The 18,914-nt window shown below is 43.2% G+C and overlaps 1 protein-coding gene across 3 annotated transcripts in view; it reads left to right on the forward strand.

Annotated features, from left to right (window-relative positions):
* The first annotated feature begins 228 nt into the window (after nt 1-228).
* KIAA0930 (KIAA0930 ortholog) overlaps nt 229-18,914 on the forward strand; it is a 139,675-nt gene continuing 120,989 nt past the window's right edge. The window contains exon 1 of one of the 3 annotated variants that reach the window (XM_073316079.2): nt 229-872. In XM_073316079.2, coding sequence (XP_073172180.1) covers nt 728-872 — 145 coding nt within the window. In that variant the 5' untranslated portion in view covers nt 229-727. The remainder of the gene's footprint in view (nt 873-18,914) is intronic. The other 2 variants (XM_073316071.2, XM_073316111.2) reach the window with 2 other exon arrangements.

Consider the following 18,914-nt stretch of genomic DNA (forward strand, 5'->3'; position numbering starts at 1 on the left):
GTTAGAACAAGTCCAAAAGGGAATGGATTAATGGCCAAGAGGCAGTCAAAGGGGTGCCTCTGCTACCTCGGCCAGCGCCTTTACTTCTAAAGCTACATGCACCCATACGGTTAATTGCACAAGCAGAGAGACAGAGAGTGAGGGGAGGGATTTCAGCTTGTCATGATGACTTCAAACAAACCCCACCCTGCAGCCCTCCCCGCCCCCTTTCTCCTTGTCACACACCGGCTCCTTGTGGTCATTGGTGGGGAAGTGCCTGATGCCTCTTTAAATCGCCTCTGCTGGCTCCTTGTTTCAGGAAGTGTCATAGGCAAGCAGCCCCAGCTCTTCGGCTATGGGAGGCGGAAGTGCCTCCTAGGTAAATTGGAGCAAATTGCAATCGATCTGCAGCCGGGTTGCAGAAAGAAGCGGGGTTAACCCCGGTATTTCCAGCGGGTGGATGAGAAGGACTCGGAAACTTTCCAGGGAGCTTTGGCATTGCAAAGGGAATAGCCCTCCCCCGCCAGCAGCACCGCCAACGGCAGGATCGGGATCATTATTATTTTCTTAAAACGTTCTCGTCTCCTAAACCAAAAAGCATCCGGCCCCCTTCTCCCCGCAAGTCCCTTGCCGCCCCCACCACCTGCCGAGGCGCTCGTGTGTTGTGTGCGGTGGGGCGGGGAGGGGGCAGTCCTGCAGCCTGAGCTCGGAGGCAGACTGAGATGAAATCATTTGCGGTGGCCCTAGCATGGCATCTCTCAAGAGTTTCGGCCGGGCTGGGCAGAGACAAGAGGAGGCGAACGGAGAGCAGGACCGATCGCTCCAGCAGATGCTGCGGGCGATAGTGGAGGAAAGGAACCGCGTTAACATCCGCCAGGAGATCAGCGGGCTGGGTGAGTCCCCAGGGTGGGGCCCCGGGCGGCGGGGGGGGGGGGGGGGGTTGGCTGCTGCCTGCTCGTATCTTCGCCTGCAGAGCGAGCCGGGGGAGGGGGAGCCCCGGTCCGCAGAGCCAGCCGCGCGGGAGGGAATAAAGTTAGCCCTTTGCCTGGCGCCTCCTGCGGCCAGCCCGCCCCGGAGCGAGCCCCGGCTGCGGGGCGGGCGGACACGCGAGGCTCGGGGAATGCAAGGGGCTGTTTGGGCCCCCCGCTCCCCGCCCCGGGCTGGGTCTCTCCCGAAGAGATCACATGGCCCGTCCGGCATGCGAAGCTCTCCCCTAACCGTAATAGCCAGGACTCCGGGGCAGGTTAGAAAGGACAGAGCTCGCTTCTGTTCCTCTAGCATCGGGATATTTGTCGGTCCCGGTTAGCAGTGGGTCTGTTGGTCGGTGGAGCATTCCCTAGAGGTACAAAGAGGCTGATTTGGCGGGGAGTGTTTCTGGTAGCTTACTACTGTGGCCCAATATTGAGAAATTCCTTGTGATACAATAAGGTAACAGGTTTGAATTACTGTATGTTGTGTAGTATGTGATTTCCATAGGCTTAGTATACCACACAAACTCCCCTAGCTCCAGTCCCCTCCTTTTTTTTTTTTTTTTTTTCCTATCACTGGGTGGTGGTTAATGGAAACCGAAAGTACCCATTTCTTCTGATAATAGGGATCTGCTTTTGTATATGCATTGGTTAAGTGATGAAATAATCACATCCTGTAGAAACAATCCACTGCCGTCTGTAAGAGAGAAACAGCATTTATCTTCTTATCTCTTGGAAGAATGGAAGCTTTAAGATGAGCAAAGCTAGCTGTGTGCCATTGCTTTCCAGACTGCAGTGGGAGCAGGAGCTTTTCTCTCTCTCTCTCATAAAAAGCCTGTAGACTACATCAAAGTCTGTTGGTTTGTAATATACTGCTAGCCATAATTGCTATTGGGAACCTGTTGTGTGCTCTAGGGCTATCCTACTGTTCCAGAAATGGACCTAATTTTAGCCTAAGTAGGCAAAGAACTAAAGAGATCAGTTCACTCTATTGTCTGAAACGCCCTTGGAGGAAAATGGTCAGAAGGCACAATATGGATAAACTCATTTTTTTAAAGTAAAATAAATATTTTTTTCCCCTGGATCTTGGAACACATACCAGATATACACTTCCCCCTCCCCCAGTTCTTGAGATCACATGGCTGTCAAATGATTGATGCCTTTTATGTAGCTTTTTTTCCCTTATGAATCAGACACCTCCCTTTTCGGAGTAAGTGATTTCATGCTGCTTGCCAGGGTCTAGTAAGAGCACAATGACTTTTTTTTTTTTTTAAATCAAAAGATTTTCTTCCCTATTTTTAGCTACTTAGTATTGACTAAGCAGTAAATATTGAAAAGAGCTCATGTTAATTGAGAGGAAATAAATATTGATTAATCCAGTAACTGGGGAAATGGGCGTGCTGTGAAATAAGAGTCCAGGGTTGAAATCTGAGTAACCTACAGACCTGAATGCAGTGAAATTCTTCCTTAACCTAAGTCTCTCATATTATGAAGTCATTTAAATCTGTGTAGGTTAATGGATAGAAGCTATGACCATACAGTATTATGAGTACTAAAACTAAAAGAAAAAACAGCTGTTATTCAACAGATGTTCCTGATATGAAAAACTATTTCACCCTTATTTTAAACATAGCTTGAAATGGTATTTGTACCTTGGCCCCAATCCTTTTATGAGCTCCATGTGGTTGGACCCATGTACAAGTACATAGCTCACTGCAGGATCAGTGCTCTAGATTGTAGATCTCTGAAACATTCACAGCCTTCTTTTATTTCCAGGTGGCCTAGATGTGTGGTTGACCTTCCTCAGCACACATACAAGGCCCCAGCACTCTCCATTTTTAAGTCCTTCTTAAATACTTACTTCTATTGTGCTACTTATAGTGAATCTCCTTGACTTGCATAGAAAATCCCTTTTGTGTTCTTCTTCCCTGACCTTTGTATTACCTGTGCATGCATCTGCCCCTATGCTGTGATCTCCGTGGGGCAGGGATCATCCCTTATTGTATGTGCTTCATACATAGTGGGTGCAGCCACAAATAAATAGAATAATAATCATTGCTACATGTTTGTACAGCAGCTAACATAATGGGTCTCCAATCCCTGACTGTAGCCTCCAGGTGCTACTGTAAGAGAAATAATGGACAATTACTGATCAGCATTTGGTGGTTTGCAGTTTTTATTTGGCCTATTTATTTATTAGTAGTAGTATAAAGTTAGAGATACTGCAAATTAACTTTGGGCCTGATAGTTAAGTTTGTTGAAAATGGGGACTTATAGTAATAAAAATGTTGACTTTTTTTTTTTTAAAGTTGTAGCCAAAATGTTGTTTTTTAGTTGGTGGGAGGGAGATTGAGATTCATACTATTACAGAGCAAATGTTTCAACACTATGATTCCACAGCACTGTCTTGAGAGAAGTCCCATTGCGTGAGCTTGGGCTGATTCTATGAATAGCACTTGTTGGGAATTTTTTAGCTAAATGTTTTATAATCAGAAAATGCTGTCAGCCTCCTCTGTCCCCATGGCCGGGGGCTCACAGTGGGAGCCCCTCCTTCCAGGCTCTGGCTATCAGCTCTGGGTGGCTGCTTCCTGCCAGCCTGGGGAGTGGGAGAGGGGACCCCACTGCACCCTGGGGAGGGTGAAGAACCCTAAGAGAAGCAGAGGTGAGTTTGGAAGGGCTGAACTATGGCCAGGGGGCTGAAGTGAGGAGGTGGGGGCTGATAGGGTGGGGGGCTCTATTGCTGGTGGGTTCTGAGCAGATGGGGTGAGTGCTGGGAGGGTGAACTGAGGGCAGCAGGGAGTTGTTGGGGTGGTGATGATGGAGGGACTGAATTGAGGAAGGGTTGTGTGGGGACAGAACTGATGGCGGGCTGGGAGACAGGATTAGTTGTTGGGCAGGAGATGGGTAGATGTGGGGGTGAAAGCTCCTGTAGCAGAGGCCAAAATTGCCTTATACAGTACATGTTGGACAGTAGGCAACACTGATTGTCACATGCACACATCCTGGGGATGGGCAGGGGGGGCATCAGAAATCAGGAGACTGACCTAAAAAACACAATATAATTTTTTTTTAATGTCATGATTTTTTTGTGTCAGTCTCCTGATTTTTGGGGGGGTGTCCATCTGATGATTTTTGATCTCTTGAAATTGGCAATGCTGTATTGGGAACGGATGGAATTATATAGTGCTGGGAAAAGTGAGAACTCTGAATTTAAGGTGGAGAAGCCAAGGAGATGTGATTTTAAAGATAGTCTTGAAGCTGTGTTTTGGAAGGAGGTTAGATGGGAGAGGAAAGGACAGCAAGGAACAAGCCTCAATTTTTGAGAGAACGAATAGAGCATGGATATTTAGAACAAGAGGCACTCGGCTGTCACTCTGATAGGTGCTGTATAAGATCCTAGACAGATGAGAATTAGTGCCTTGGCATGAAGGCTGGAGATGGAGTGACTCTTAGACAGTGTGCAGAGCCAGGGCCGGATTTACACCTTATGTGCCCCAGGCACAGCATCTTCAACACCCCCCTGCCTACAGCTGACCTTTGTGTTTTCTGTAAAACATGAAACAAAAAGAAATATAAACACAGGCTCTCCAGGAAGGCATGAGACCCTCTGCTACATACAGCGCTCTTAGCCCAAACTGGGGTGCAGCCCACCCACCCCTGGCAAAGCTGGGGGGGGGACTGTACTTCTCCCCAGGGTGAACAGTCCCCAGGTGTCTTCCATCCTTCCCGCAGCCTGGCGCAGCAGCCGTGCTCTGGCTCTGTCCATGCAAGTGAATGGGGTGCCGGCCATGTCCTACCTCTTCCTTCCCAGCACGGGGTGGAGGCAGCAGGGCGGCCGAGATTGGGAAGAGTCTGGGACGCTCCCAGCACCTTGAGCAGCCGCCCACCTGGCCATGGCTCACAGCGCCCCCAGGCAGGCTGACTCGGATGCTCACCCCACCCCAGCCCCACATGCTGGGTGGCCACCAACCCATGCCAGGAGCCCAGCCATCCGCAGGGGAGCTGTATGTATTAACTTTTTAACTTTGCCCCTAGAACACTGGCACCCCAAGGCACGCGCCTACTGTGTCTAATTGGAAATCTGGCCCTCTGTGAAGCCAGAGCCTAATTCTGCTCCCACCATTGCCAATGCAGGATCCAGCCTTTCATGCAGGTTCCCTTCCAGCATAACGTAGCACGACCCACCCTTTACTGCATCTTATAATCCTTCCTGTAAGAGTGCTATAAAAAACCTCCTGGGCTCTCAGGAAGGTGATTATATCTGGCTGCTGCCTTATGGAGAACAGTAATCCAGGGTACAACTCCAGGACCAAGCTCCTTGGAGGTAAATAACCTTTTTATGGCAGTTCATTTAAAATTCCATTTAGTTTGTTTATTAGAGCCCCATTCATGCTGTTGTAGTTATGGGCCTGTCACGCTTTCCATTGCAAACCAATATTTTCAGGGAGTTTATAACTCGGTCATAAAAATTAGCTTCAGGTTGGAACTTGACAGACATGGTCTTTTGTTGTTGTTTTTATCTATCTCTTGAGCAGTTGGGTTTTGTGGTTTCTTTTCTTTTTCTTTTTTCTTTAAAAAAAAAAAAAAAAAGTGCCCAAAACAGTAATAGAGGCTCCTGGAGTTTTTTTTAGGATGCTGTCCTGCACTATTAGAACTCAACGACAAGGCTGTCAAAAAAATAAATGTAAACTAAATTAAATTTTACAGGTGATGAGCATGTATTTGAACCTGTCATTTTACTGTCCTCAAAAATTTGGCCAATCCCTTTTCCCACAGGGGGTGAATGAATATACATGTATATACAAATCCCCAGTAAAAGCCGCTGAACCAAAGGGATGGTAAAGAACAAGGGCCAAGAAGACTTAAAAAATGGATGCCTAAAATTAGGCTACTACATTTATAGTGAGGCACTAAATAAGTAAGTGGTGCAGTTTTCAAAAATGCTGAGCATCCAGTTGCTCATGCTTGGCTTCAGTGGAAGCTGTTCGGTGCTCAGTCATTTTGAAAATGAGGGTCTTATTTAGGAGCAGAACTATGAATCTAGGAGTTTAACTTTTTAAGACACCCTTTTTTAATATATATATATATATATATATATATATATATCTTGCCCAGTGTCTCTCATGCACACTCCTCTGTGGGAGTCTTTCAGTGGTTTTTGGCACCTAGATATCATGGTGAAAGACCCTTTAGTATAAATCTCATAGATGATCAGGTAATCACAGAATCGGAAGGGACCTCAGGAGATCATCTAGTCCAACCCCCTGCTCAAAGCAGGACCAATCCCCATTTTTTGCCCCAGATCAACTTAACAAGCCCCCTCAAGGATTGAACTCACAACCCTGGGTTAGCAGGCTAATGCTCAAACCACTGAGCTATCCCCTCCCCCTGGGTGCTGGCCACTACTTTGTAATTAAGGATGAATTCCATTTTGCTAAAGCAGGGATTCAATCTCTTTGTAATGGATTAAAAATACAATATAGACTCATAGACTTTAAGGCCAGAAGGGACCATCTTGATTATGTAGTCAGACCTCCTTCACCTTGCAGATCAAGGCACCTGACCCAGCCATTCCTGTAAGACCCATAACCTCTGGCTAAGTTACTGAAGTTCTCTGTGACTTGTTGATAAATTCACAAATCAAGGTTGTCACAACCTGTTTGAACCATTTATTTTAGTTCAGACTAGCAGGTGACCTGTGCCCCATGCTGCAGAGGAAGGCAACTGCCTTCTTTCCCCCTCCTCCCCGCCACCCCAGGGTCTCTGACAATCTGACCTGGGGGAGAATACCTTCCTGACCCCAAATAGGGCAATCAGTTAAACCTTGAGCATGTGGGAAAAACCCACCAACAAGACATCTGGGAAAGAATTTGCTGTAGTAACTCAGAGCCCTTCTCATCTATTGTCCCACTGGAGATACTTGCTACTAGCAGTCACAAATGGGCCACATGCCATTGTAGGCAATCTCATCATATCATCCTCTTCACTGAATTTGGAGCCCCACACTCTGAATGCAGAATGAATTTTCTCAGAATTTACAAGGCAGTCTGTTAACTCATAAAACAATTAACATCAATTAAAAATTGAGTCCTTTAAGAAATTCAGCACATGTGTCAACCTTTCCTTTGTTGTGAATGATGAAGCAGTAGTAAGGTCAGAAGGGATCACTGTGATCATCTAGTCTGACCTTCTGTATAGCACAGGCCACAGAATGTCACTGAAGTAATTCCTATTTGAACTAGAACACCTCTTGTAGCAAAACATCCAATCTGAATTTAAATTGGTCTGTAATGGAGAATCTATCACAACCTATGGTAAATGTTTACTGTGGTTAATTCCCCTCACTTTTCTAGCTTCAGCTGCAGTGGAATAAATATAGACAGGTGAAACTTTTCACATAGGTACATTAATTGAAGTCTTGCACGTAGGCTATATTGAAGAAATTGGGTTGTAATAAAGCAAAGTTATTAATGACTGTTGTTCCAGTTATGATTCTGTAAGTCATACAGAATCTTTACCCAGACTTTACCCAGGAGGGCCACATAAACCTAAGCACAGCCTTGGGTAGGCCAAACAGATTCTACATATTTTAATAAGATTTAAAGTCACCTGTACTGATTTATAGTTCAGCTGGTTACATATGTATTTAGATAGGTTGTTCCTATGTACAGTATTGTCTGTTTATTTTAGTTTACACAAATGTGTAATGTAAACATGACAACAAAACGCTAATGAATTGGCAGTTAGTATATTGTGCTGAAGCAGGCTGCGGGCCTTATGAAATGCTCGGGTGGGCCATTGGTTGGGCATCCCTGGTATAAGTGACAGGGAAAGTCAGGTCACCAGCTCAGAAAACTCTTAAGTACAGTCATTGTGATATCAAAGGGAAAATCAAGGGGGAGGATCTCTATGAATCCATTTAAAATCCTCTGGTGCCCCATTGGGAAATGACCCTGCTTTCCTGCAGTGGGCGCCTGGAGGGAGCAAAATGTAGACCTGGGTAAAATTTTTCTGCCAAAACTTTCTTCACTGAAAAACACAAATGAGGTTCGACTGAAACATTTTGAGAAGTTGTGTGGGTTTTGTGAATTGTTTCAGTTAAATTTTTTTGCAGAAATGTCACAGTTAACCATTCTGACATTTCCAAAATGGAACATTTTGATTTTTTCAGGCTAGATTCACAAGGGGGCTTAGCACCATTTGGAAAATGATGGCAATGGTGGTGATGCATCCCCCCCCCCTCCGCTTCATGTGAGGAGCCCCAGGTTTGAATCTTGCCTCTGGAGCAGGGCCTTGAACACAGATCTCCTGGGTCTCCCACATTGCAGGTGAGCCCCTAACCACTGGGCCACTGTGTATAAGGGGGCACTGCTGCCATCACCACCTCAGTTTTGTGAATCTAGCCCTTCATTTCCTTTGCTTTTATTTTAAAAAGCTAAAAAGCACCCCACATCAGAATGAAACATTCAACCTGAAACATATTTTTCTAACTTTTCAATTTCCCAAAAATTCAGAAAGATGTTGGTTTCAGGTTGACCTGAAACAAGTAGAAAGAAAAAAAATATTTTCAGAATTGCTAGCAAACTGAAAAATCAGTTATTCACATACTTCTAGTGAAGTGTAGCAAGCTTCATTCTTGTAGGAAGCTGCAATTTGCTTAGGTTTTAGCTGAACTATAACGTGATTCCACAGAACAGTTTGGTCCCATCTACCCAGGAAAGACAATGCTATAACACACAGTCAGGGCGCTATCCCGGATATGGTAGACTTTACTCTGTAGAGATGTCAAGTTGATACTGGGCAGACTAAAACAAGTGAAATTAATCTAGTTTCATTGCCTAAAGTTAGTGAAATACAAATGCATCCATGGTGAAAAATAAATTTTAAATTCTTAATCAAAGGTCTGAATAACAGAAGTAAGGAAATTTTAAGGGAGCCCTTTTTAAGAACATGGTTTTAAAATTCTGGTTTTGTAGGTTTAAGTGAGTGTCTCTTGGCCTGTTGTTGTAATGTTATGCAGGAGTTGAATGTCTGAAAAGTATAATACTCTCTCCCTCCCTTTCAAAAATCAATTGGAGATGAAGTGAAGGTAATGGAATCTGAATTGCTTGAGGGGTTTACATAAATCTGGGGAAACAAACTCAAGGAGGTTTTTAAAAATATATATCTTTCAGGTGAATGTGTCACTTTGCAAAAAGACAGAAATATGTTACTGCTGCTTAACCTCCATTTTAGTAATACAAAGAAATTGTCCCCTTTAATGGGGACATGCCTGCAGTGCACGGATAGAATGAGGAGACAGCTATTGGTGCTTGTAGCTGTACTCCACTTGATACATATCCCAGAAATACTGTTTGCACTCCTATCTTCCTAGCTATGGCTAATTGTGTCTGTCACAGAACACGATGTGATGAGTAGTTTTGTTTCTCAGCATTCATACAAAAACACTGCAGAAAGCTTTCTAATATAATAAAGTGGCCCAAATTCAGAGAGGAGTTGGAGAGGGTGTGACAACATCGTTGTCCAGTGCCCTCAGCAGGTAGGTTAATCAGGTTGGACTTTGTAGTCTTTCACCCTTTACTTAGTGATATAAGCACTATATACTGGATTGGGAATGGCACTGGTTTTGGTGCTGTATAGTAGCCTCAACCTCAGGCACTCTTCCTTCTGGAACTGTTCATTGAACATGATGGCTTATGTCCTCTTGTGCCTTTAGCTGATTCTCCAATAATCCTTGGAGTAGGTATAGATCAGTCCAGACTTTCTTGTACTTTAGTGTTTTGGCATCATCGGAGCCTTGTCCTGGAAATCTAGAAGGGATTAACATGGGACCTGCTCACGAACAATGGCAGATTGACAGCTCTGGAGACAGATTTTCATTTTGTCCAAAGAACATGCATAACATGGGCCAGAGTAGAATCCTACATTGCTTACGTGCATCAGCCTTGATTTGGAAGGACTGTCTCCAATAGTGAGAGGGTGGTTCATTTTCCATGTCCACTCAAAATGGTGCCTCTCTGCTGACCCTACCAGAAACAAGTGCAATCCATGGTGGTGGTTTTTGTGATGTAAACACATGAACTAGGAGCTGGACTCAGACCACTGACTTATGTCACGATAACCAAATAAGTTTCAGATAATAGTGTCTTTATTCTCACTTACTACTGACCTGAGTTGGATTCAAACACATCACTTTTAAGTCAGACTCTGCATAATATTAATCACCATAGATCTTCTGTGTGCCAGGCTTCTTAACATCAACTGATTTTCAAAGTTTGACACATCCCTACCTATTGCAACCTCCTTTTCATCTACCCCAAAGAACAGATGTGGTGACAGCTCTTCTAGAGGCATAGATTCCAAGGCCAGAGGGCACCTTTGTGATCATCTTGTCTGACCTCCCATATAACACAGGCCAGAGAACTTCTCCAAAACAATTCCTCGAATGGATCCTTTAGAAAAACATCCAATTTTGATTTAAAAATTGTCTGACGGATAATCCACCACAAATGTTGGTAAATTGTTCCAATAGTTAATTATGCTCACTATTAAAGTGTATACTTCATTTCCAGCCTGAATTTGTCTAGCTTCCACTTCTAGCCACTGGATTGTGTTACAGTTACACCTGTCTCTGGTAGGCTGAAGAGCCTATTATTAAATAATTGTTCCCCATATAGGTACTTAGAGACTGTAATCAAGTCGCCCCTTAACATTCTCTTTGTTACGCTAAATAGAGCGAGCTCCTTGAGGCTATCACTGTAAGGCATGTTTTCTAATCCTTTAATCATTCTTGTTGCTCTTCTCTGAACCCTCTCCAGTTTATCTACATCCTTTTTGAATTGTGGATGCAGTATTCCAGCAGCAGTTGCACTAGTGCCAAATACAGAAAAAATAAACTCTTTTCTTGTACTTGAGATTCCCTTGTTTATGCATCCAAGGATCATTTTGGCCCTTTTAGCCATGGTGTCGCACTGGGAACTCATGTTCAGCTGATTATCTGCCATGACCTCCAAATCTTTTTCCAGATTCACTGCTTTCCAGGATAGAGACTCCTTCCTCCCACCCCCACCAACTGTCCTATAAGTATTTGTTCTGAAGTGCCCTCAGAATTCTTACGATCAGTAGTGAGTTGGTGTTTTTCCCTCCTGTTCAAATGGATATGGAGGATAATTGTTTGTGGAAGTAACATCATTCTTTTCAATGAACAGATCCAGTCAAGTGCATCTTAAAGGGCTTTGGGGAATTGTTTTTATTTTCCATAAAATTCTCCGTTCTCTGTTCCATAATGAAGGGTGTGCAGTGTAATTAAGTAATCTGTTTAGAGACTATAGGTTTATTGTCTCAGAAGGGTCACTCATGGTTAGCTATTGCCTGAGTGAATTTCTTCTGACCAAGGTGAGTCTTATGAAATAGCAAACTCATCACAATGCAACTTATAGCTAAAGCTCTGTGTAAACGAGGAGAGTCCTATATAATCAGAGTCCAGCTTTACATTTGCCATAGGACTGTTTCAGGGGTTGTTTTTGTGAGAAAATTCATTCTAATTAATGATGGCCTGTATGGAGTGACCCTTTCTCTTAGAACAAGAGTGCCCAAACATTGTGCCACCAGAGCACCACATTGAAATACCAGAGGGCCACATCTTATTTGCATACAATGGAACTGACTACAGGCATCTTTAATACAGAGACCACAGGTCCCATTTACAGTGCTCTTTCTTGGTCTGACTGGCTGGGGTCCATACTGAAATTTATAGTTTTCACATGGGCTGCACTTCTGTATTAAAGATGTGGGCAAATTATTTTAGATCTCCATGGGATGCACTTCGGATGCCTCTGAAATGTCCCAGGATCTGAATTGTTGCTATTTAGCTTTTTTACTTGTTATTGGAAGGCAAATGCTGGGTTGATTTCAGATGTTGACAATCAGGGTTCTGAATTTGTTGAATTTTAGAAATCCTAAATAAGAACATAAAAAGCATATTTTTGTCCCTTTGACAAAAGGTGTAACTCCTTTTGGGGAATTATTCTTTCATTAGCACTACATACTTTGCTTTAATTTAAAGAAAACTAGTCGGAGTACTGTAATATGCCCTGAAATTATGATGGAATAGTCCATATTTAGTGTTCCTTGTCCATTGAAGTGTTAGTGGGAGATTGTGTCATAACTACCCTAACGGACTTGATGAGTGTCACAGGCACTAGGCCAGTGTAGGAGGTGGTGGCTGGGACACCACATCAGGAATAATAAACCTCCCCCCCCCCCCTCACCCCACCCAATAAAAACCAAGCAAACTAGGGTGAAGTGAATTTTTTGATCCTTGTTGACCTATCTGTTTTTTTTAGTTTTAGTTATTATTTGTTTCTTTTTAAAAGCAGCACTTGTAGATCATCCATATAGATGGACCCAGTCTGAGAATATGGATCTGTTTGGGGTTGTCCAGATCTTTGGTATTGATTTAGGCCAACCTTGTGCATGAGATTTAACAGGAGATGGAACAAAAGTCCTTCTGATCGGGTTTGTTCCAAATGGTGCTGGGGGAATTAGGCACAACACTGATGCTGAGCAGACCTGTATCTCTGTCAGGACACTGTATATGCACCCCCTGTATATGAGGCAACTACCTTCGCTGTGAGGTTGGACTGGGACACCATTTCAATTTAATAAGATGATTACTGGCAAAACTTGGAAGAGCTTTCATGCAAAAGTGCAGAAGAGGTTCTGTCTGAGTGAGGTACAGTCTATAAATCTGGGGCCCATAGTGGGATTGGTGTTTTTTCCCTCTGTTAGTTTGTCATTATGTCTGTGTTCTTTTGCCAGTGCTTGGTTGATATGCGCTGGTAGCAGTGCAGAGGGAGTAGGGAGGAATATATTGGTGAGAGTCCTGTGAAGACAGTTATACCTACAGAGAGGAAAGTTGGTCTAGTGGTTACAGCACTAGCCTAGAACTTGGGAGACCTGCATTCAAGTCCTTGTTCTATTACAGATTTCCTGTGTGAACTTGGGCAAGCCCTTAGCCTTTCTCTGACCCCTGCCCTACTTCACAGGGTTGTTGTGAGGATAAATACAGTAAGGATTGTGAGGTGCTCGGATACTCTGGTAATGGAGGTCATGCGAGTACCTGAGATAGATAAGATGGGCAGAAGGGGAGGAATGACCACAAGCAGCAGACCAGTGGCAACTAGAGGAACATAAAATACTTCAGCACACCAATCAATATTTGAATTCACCTCTCAACACAAGGTGCCCCTATAAGTCCAACTTCTATTTTATTTTTGCTGAAGGGTTGGGAAGATGGGAGTGGCAAGGAGAGAGCGAGGGCAATTTACAAAGTGCCATCCTTCAGGATGTATCAGCTTGGTGCCTACTGTACTCTCCATGATCATGCGATGTGCCCCAGATTGAGTGCTATGCCTAGAGTTCATAGTACTGGTCGTGTGATATTCAGTGACTGGTCACAAAGGCTTTGGAAATAACAGATCTATATTTCAGTGCTTCGTTAATCACTGAACTAAATGGAAGCATTGAGTTCTGCATTCTTACTTTAAATTCTAGAGATAAAGTCGAAAGGTAGTAAAGTGAAGGTAATTACAGAGGGGATTTAAAGAGGCACTTTTTGTAGTTTGTCATACTACACAAAAAAAGAAAAGGAGTACTTGTGGCACCTTAGAGACTAACCAATTTATTTGAGCATAAGCTTTCGTGAGCTACAGTATGCATCCGATGAAGTGAGCTGTAGCTCACGAAAGCTTATGCTCAAATTGCTTAGCCTCTAAGGTGCCACAAGTACTCCTTTTCTTTTTGCAAATACAGACTAACATGGCTGTTACTCTGAAACCTACACAAAAAAACCCACCCTAGAGTATTTCCCCTGTGCTGTTGCTGAAAATTTGTCTGAATAAGATCATCCTTCTTCAACCAACATGATCCAGTTTGAGCCCACAATCATCGTTGCAGAAAGGCAGTGGCTTCTTCGGAGTTAAAGTTGCTCCCAGGTTCCATTTGCTAAATCCCATATTGTTAGGCCCCTTATAACTTTACCTTGTGTAGCTGGTGGTAAGGTATATTCAGGTTCCATAGGTAAAATATAAGTATTCATTCATGCTGTAATGCAAAGGACTGCAGGCCTCAAGCCTGTAAGACAGACAGGTTGGCCAAAATAATCAAGGGCTAAGGCCTGAATTTTAGTTGACCCAAATAACTAACTGATGAGTGACCTTAAAGTCACAAGATAAAGTGTTGCAAGTAACAGATTTCTTATTTCACCATTTAGCAAACTACAGAATCACAATTATTAATATTTTGGGAGATTGCTAAGAAATGGGTGTCAGCAAAACCTGCAGATGTCCAACTGCAATGATGCTATAGCAAGTGATTAATCAATATGCTAACGAGCATGATGCACATAGTTATTTAGCCAACAGAAACTAGGAACCTCAACATGAGTGGGGTGTGGCAGTTCAGATAAGGAAAAGGGGCTGAACTCATCGTGAATATGCATAATACAGATTGGTTGTTAGCGTAATCCACTATAAAACTGGTTACCTGCCTATGTGCTGGGGGATAGACTAAGACACACGATACTGATGATGATTTCCTGTTGATCATCTCACCTATTTCAGGGTTCCCCCACACAGGCTATGTGAGTAACGCTGTTATTGGACATTCTGTAGTATCTCTGTCTTTTGTTATCTTGCAGTGTTTATTGACTTATTTTGCTGGATAATCAATTTCCTAATAAAAGAACAAGTAATAAGAGTAGGCTGGTTCTTTTGTGTGTCACAGATCTCATTCTGATGACAACCATGAGACTGTAGCTGATCTGCAGACTGAACCCTCTCAGACCACTGCATGCTAAACTGTGCTAATAAGAATTAAGATCTAAACATGTAACATTTGTTTAGCCTGGAAATTGTCAAACTTACTTTGAAAGGAAAAGAGAGCATTTCTGCAAAACTCTATGAAAATTCTTCAAAGATTTTCTAAATGTACCCTGTACTTCTAAATGTACCCTGATTTGAAATTACTTTTGTCTTACTGTAGCACAATAATGACTTGTTACTTACCCCTTCAGGCTTCCCAAATAGTTAAGTCGTTTTGAAAAGTCATTCAGCAGCAGGTGGAAGAAAACAAGTTGTAATTAAGTAAGTTATTTACTTTGTGCTCAAAACTCTTCACAACAATCTTCTTTCCATTTATATCAATGGGAGGTTTTTTTCACCATTGACTTGAGTGACAGCAGGACTGGATGCCAGGGTCAAAATTTTCAAAAGTGACTAGTGATTTGGGGTGTCAGTTTTTGGGGTGCTGAAGTTGGGGCACCTGGGCCTGATTTTTCTGAGGTGATCAGCTTCCATTGACTTCTGCTGGAATTGTAAGTGTTCTGAAGAATCAGGCTACTTTCTACAATTCCAGCTGAAACCAGTAGGAGCTGTGGGAGCTGAGGTATCTCAGTCCAAATCAGTGGCCACTCTTGAAAATTTGGTTTTGTGTGTATACGTGAATGCTGCATTTCAGAAAGAAATTGTTGCCGTGTATTAGTTTTGTACGACAGTAGTGCCTAGATGCCTCAGCCAAGATCTGTGCCTCATTGTGTAAGGCACTGTACACACACGAACAGGATAGCCTCTTGTTCAAAGAGCTTATGCTGTAAATAGACAAGATAGACAAAGGGTGGGAAGGGAAACAAAGGCACAGAGAGGAGATGTGATTTGTCCAAGTTCACACACAAGCTCACTGGCAGAGAAGGGAGGAGAACTCAGGTCTTCTGTATCCCAGTCCAGCACCCCAGCCCCTGGATCACAGTGCCTCTGTTCACTCAGCTACCTCTTGAGATGTACAGAGTTTTTGCTAAATTTGTCTAAGTCCTTTTCAAATGCAAGTCAAATCGCATTTTAAGCGTAGTGGAGCTAATTCAAACTGAAAACAGAGAGTGTATTTAAGCAGCTAACAAACAGTAATGGCTGCTTCATAATAGGGGCTCTTAAAATGCCAGCAGAGTGTAGTCATGGTTTTAGATCCAAGAAGTTCTCCCCAGAATTTGCAGATTTAGAATGGGAAAGGAATCATCACTTGAGGGCAGGCAGTGTTCTCTCTCTTCTGAGTGGTGTTGGTGTGGCATAGATGTTCGGTCGATTACTTTTTTTTAAAACCATAAGGATCACTTCCACTAACCAGTTACTGGGGATCTTTCTTTCTTTTTCTTTCTTTCTTTCTTTTTCTTTCTTTCTTTCTTTCCCCCTCCCTCCCTGTGTGGTGTTTAAGCTTTAGAGGTACCGTCTCTTCTCTGTGTGCTTAGACTGACAGCAGCACAAAAGTTGCACCAGTGCTGTCAAGGGGATTGTTCAATGCTGTAAATATCCATAACTGTGCAATCTGCAGTGCTGTGTGCACTGACCAATCTTACATCAATTCTTTCTCCTGTGATGGGTTCCCAGAAAGGTTAGGAACTGCTTGAGGAAATATCATTCTTGTGTATCTGAGGCTTGTTGAAGCAGGGAACCTGTTATAAAAGGCACGGTAATTTTGCAATCGAGAGGAAGTCTGCAATGGCATTTTCTTGTGTCATACAAACATCTAGACTTGTGTGGGCTAAATCTTCAAGACTCAATTTGTTAGACATTACATCAAGCACCATGTTCTTGTAAGTCAGGATTTTCAGAAAGTAACCCAACCTGAGACACTTTAAAAGGGGCCTGATTTTTACAAAGAAATGAGCATCCTTCGAACAAGTCTTCTTAATTGTGTGTCATGTGGGACACCCAAAAATTGAGGGACCCAAAGTTAAGTAACATTAGAAAATCTGGGCCATAATGTGTTATGTTGGATCAAAATGACGATCTCTAGCTTCCACATTAGAACAGTCTCATTGTGTTAGAAGACGGAGGAAATGAGGCTTCAGATATGATTGTCGTGTGCTCACTCAGATAGCTACTGGCACTGTTTCTACTTAAAACAAAGTAAAGAGCTGAGTTTGGATCATTTGTCATTTTAACTGGGTGGGCAATTCTGGGTGCCTTAGATATTTCTGCTTATGTGGAAAATGCTGCTGTGATTGTGTCACCTCTTTTCAGTGGCAGGATATTTACCAGCATATAGCAAAGAAAATATACATCCAAAACATAAATGATGTGAAACATTCTGGATCTTTCCTCTAAGAGTATAGTTCTTCTTCTGAAATACTGTTTACTCAACCTCCAGTTCCCTAAAGTCAGTGGTAAGCTGGAGCCGGTTCGCACGAACTGGTGGTTAAATTTTGAAGCAGTTTTAGAACCGGTTGTTAAAAATTGTTACGGCTCCCTGAGCTCCTGGCCGGGGAGGCTCCCTCAGCCCCTCCCCGGCCTTCCCCCCTCTCGCAGAGCCTCAGCATAGGATGCCACGCTGCTGGCGCCAGTGCTCTGGACCGCTGCTAGGGAGTTCTGCAGCTCGTGCCGCTTTGAGTGGCATGGTAAGAGAGTGGGGCCGCCGGGGGCAGGAAGTGGGTGGGAGTTAGATAGGGGGCAGGGACAGGCTGTTTTGGGAGGCACAGCCTTCCCTACCCGGCCCCCAATACAATTTTGCAACCCCAGTGTGGCCCTCGGGCTAAAAAGTTGGCCAACCCCTGGTCTAGTTTATTATTTTCTTAACAGGGGTCTTATTTGCCTCATTGGTTAGTTGATATGCGTTTAATAAAGCAATACTTTGTTTCTAGTTTAATAAACATGTAAAAATATGTTTGTTTTTAATTGTTAGGTATGACTCCCAATGACTCTATGCATTGCCACTTCTTATGGAGAAAGGTACAAAAAATGCACACTGTGGCACATCCCTTAAATCGAACTTTTTTTAGGGAACCGGTTGTTAAGATTTTGGCAGCTCGTCAATGCCTAAAGTGACGCCTTGAAAGTGCTTTGCCACAAGTACTTGAGTGAAAATGAAAATGGTCGGCATCAAATCCCACTTCCACAAGAAAGTGATAGCAGTATGCATCAGCTGGTGTGGTCTGCATGACTGGTGTCCTCTTAGGAGGAGAGTGACTGAGCAGACATGGAGCAAGAATAAATTTATATAATGCTATATGTATACATAGTGTGTGGTGACCAGGCAAGAGACCTGTTCTGGTAGTCTTGCAATCTGTAGGTGCAAGAATTCTGTTTCCCCAAACTCTGTGTGCTGGACTTAAGCCCAGGCAGTGAGGGAAGTCTTTTTTTTTTTTTTTTTAAACTTAAACCTATATCTGACAAAAAGATGCACTAGCAATTTGAAACTTGTATATAAATTGGTGGATATATCATTCCCCATCCGTCTGTCTTTCTAAAGAAGATCTGCATAAAACTGGATTGCATCGAAAGGATGCGTATTTGTTGGATGATAACATTTGTTCTTTCTATTTGTTAAAATTCAGAAGTAGGTTACTAACATCCACAGTGCTGATAATTTCTGGATTTATGGCATTTAAAACTGAATTGGCCCATCCTGTAAGTAAGCAAAGGCACAACCGGATATTTATGAACTGCTTGTTTTCTTTCGGTATTGACATGTGGCGATTAAAAGATCTATTCATTATTTATCTGCCCTTGAATTTTAACAGATAAAATTACAATCTGTGCAGAACCATCCCCAAAACTGTTAACCATTCAACGATCTGATGAATTTCACATCTCCTGAAATGTGTATTAGTGGATGCTGTATGATAGTCTAGCTGCGGGCAAGAAAGGTAGTAGCATTTGCAGTTACATTAGTTAGGCTGAAAAAACAGATATTGCTTTTGCACAATTGGCTGTGGTTTGGGGGCAGAGAGGTCATTTTCAGCCTCCTCTGAAGCCAAGGCAACCCAAGAAGGGAACAGGCTATGTGGATAGACCAATGTTCCATTTTGATTTTGCAATCCACTGTGTGGTGTTTTATGTCCCTCTCTGTGCCCCATTGTCACATTCTGGGGTGCAGTCCAGACCAGTGAGGAGTTGTCACCACCTGCTCGGCATCCTT

The sequence above is a fragment of the Lepidochelys kempii genome, chromosome 1, assembly GCF_965140285.1.
Source record: "Lepidochelys kempii isolate rLepKem1 chromosome 1, rLepKem1.hap1, whole genome shotgun sequence".
NCBI classification, from domain to species: Eukaryota; Metazoa; Chordata; order Testudines; family Cheloniidae; genus Lepidochelys; species Lepidochelys kempii.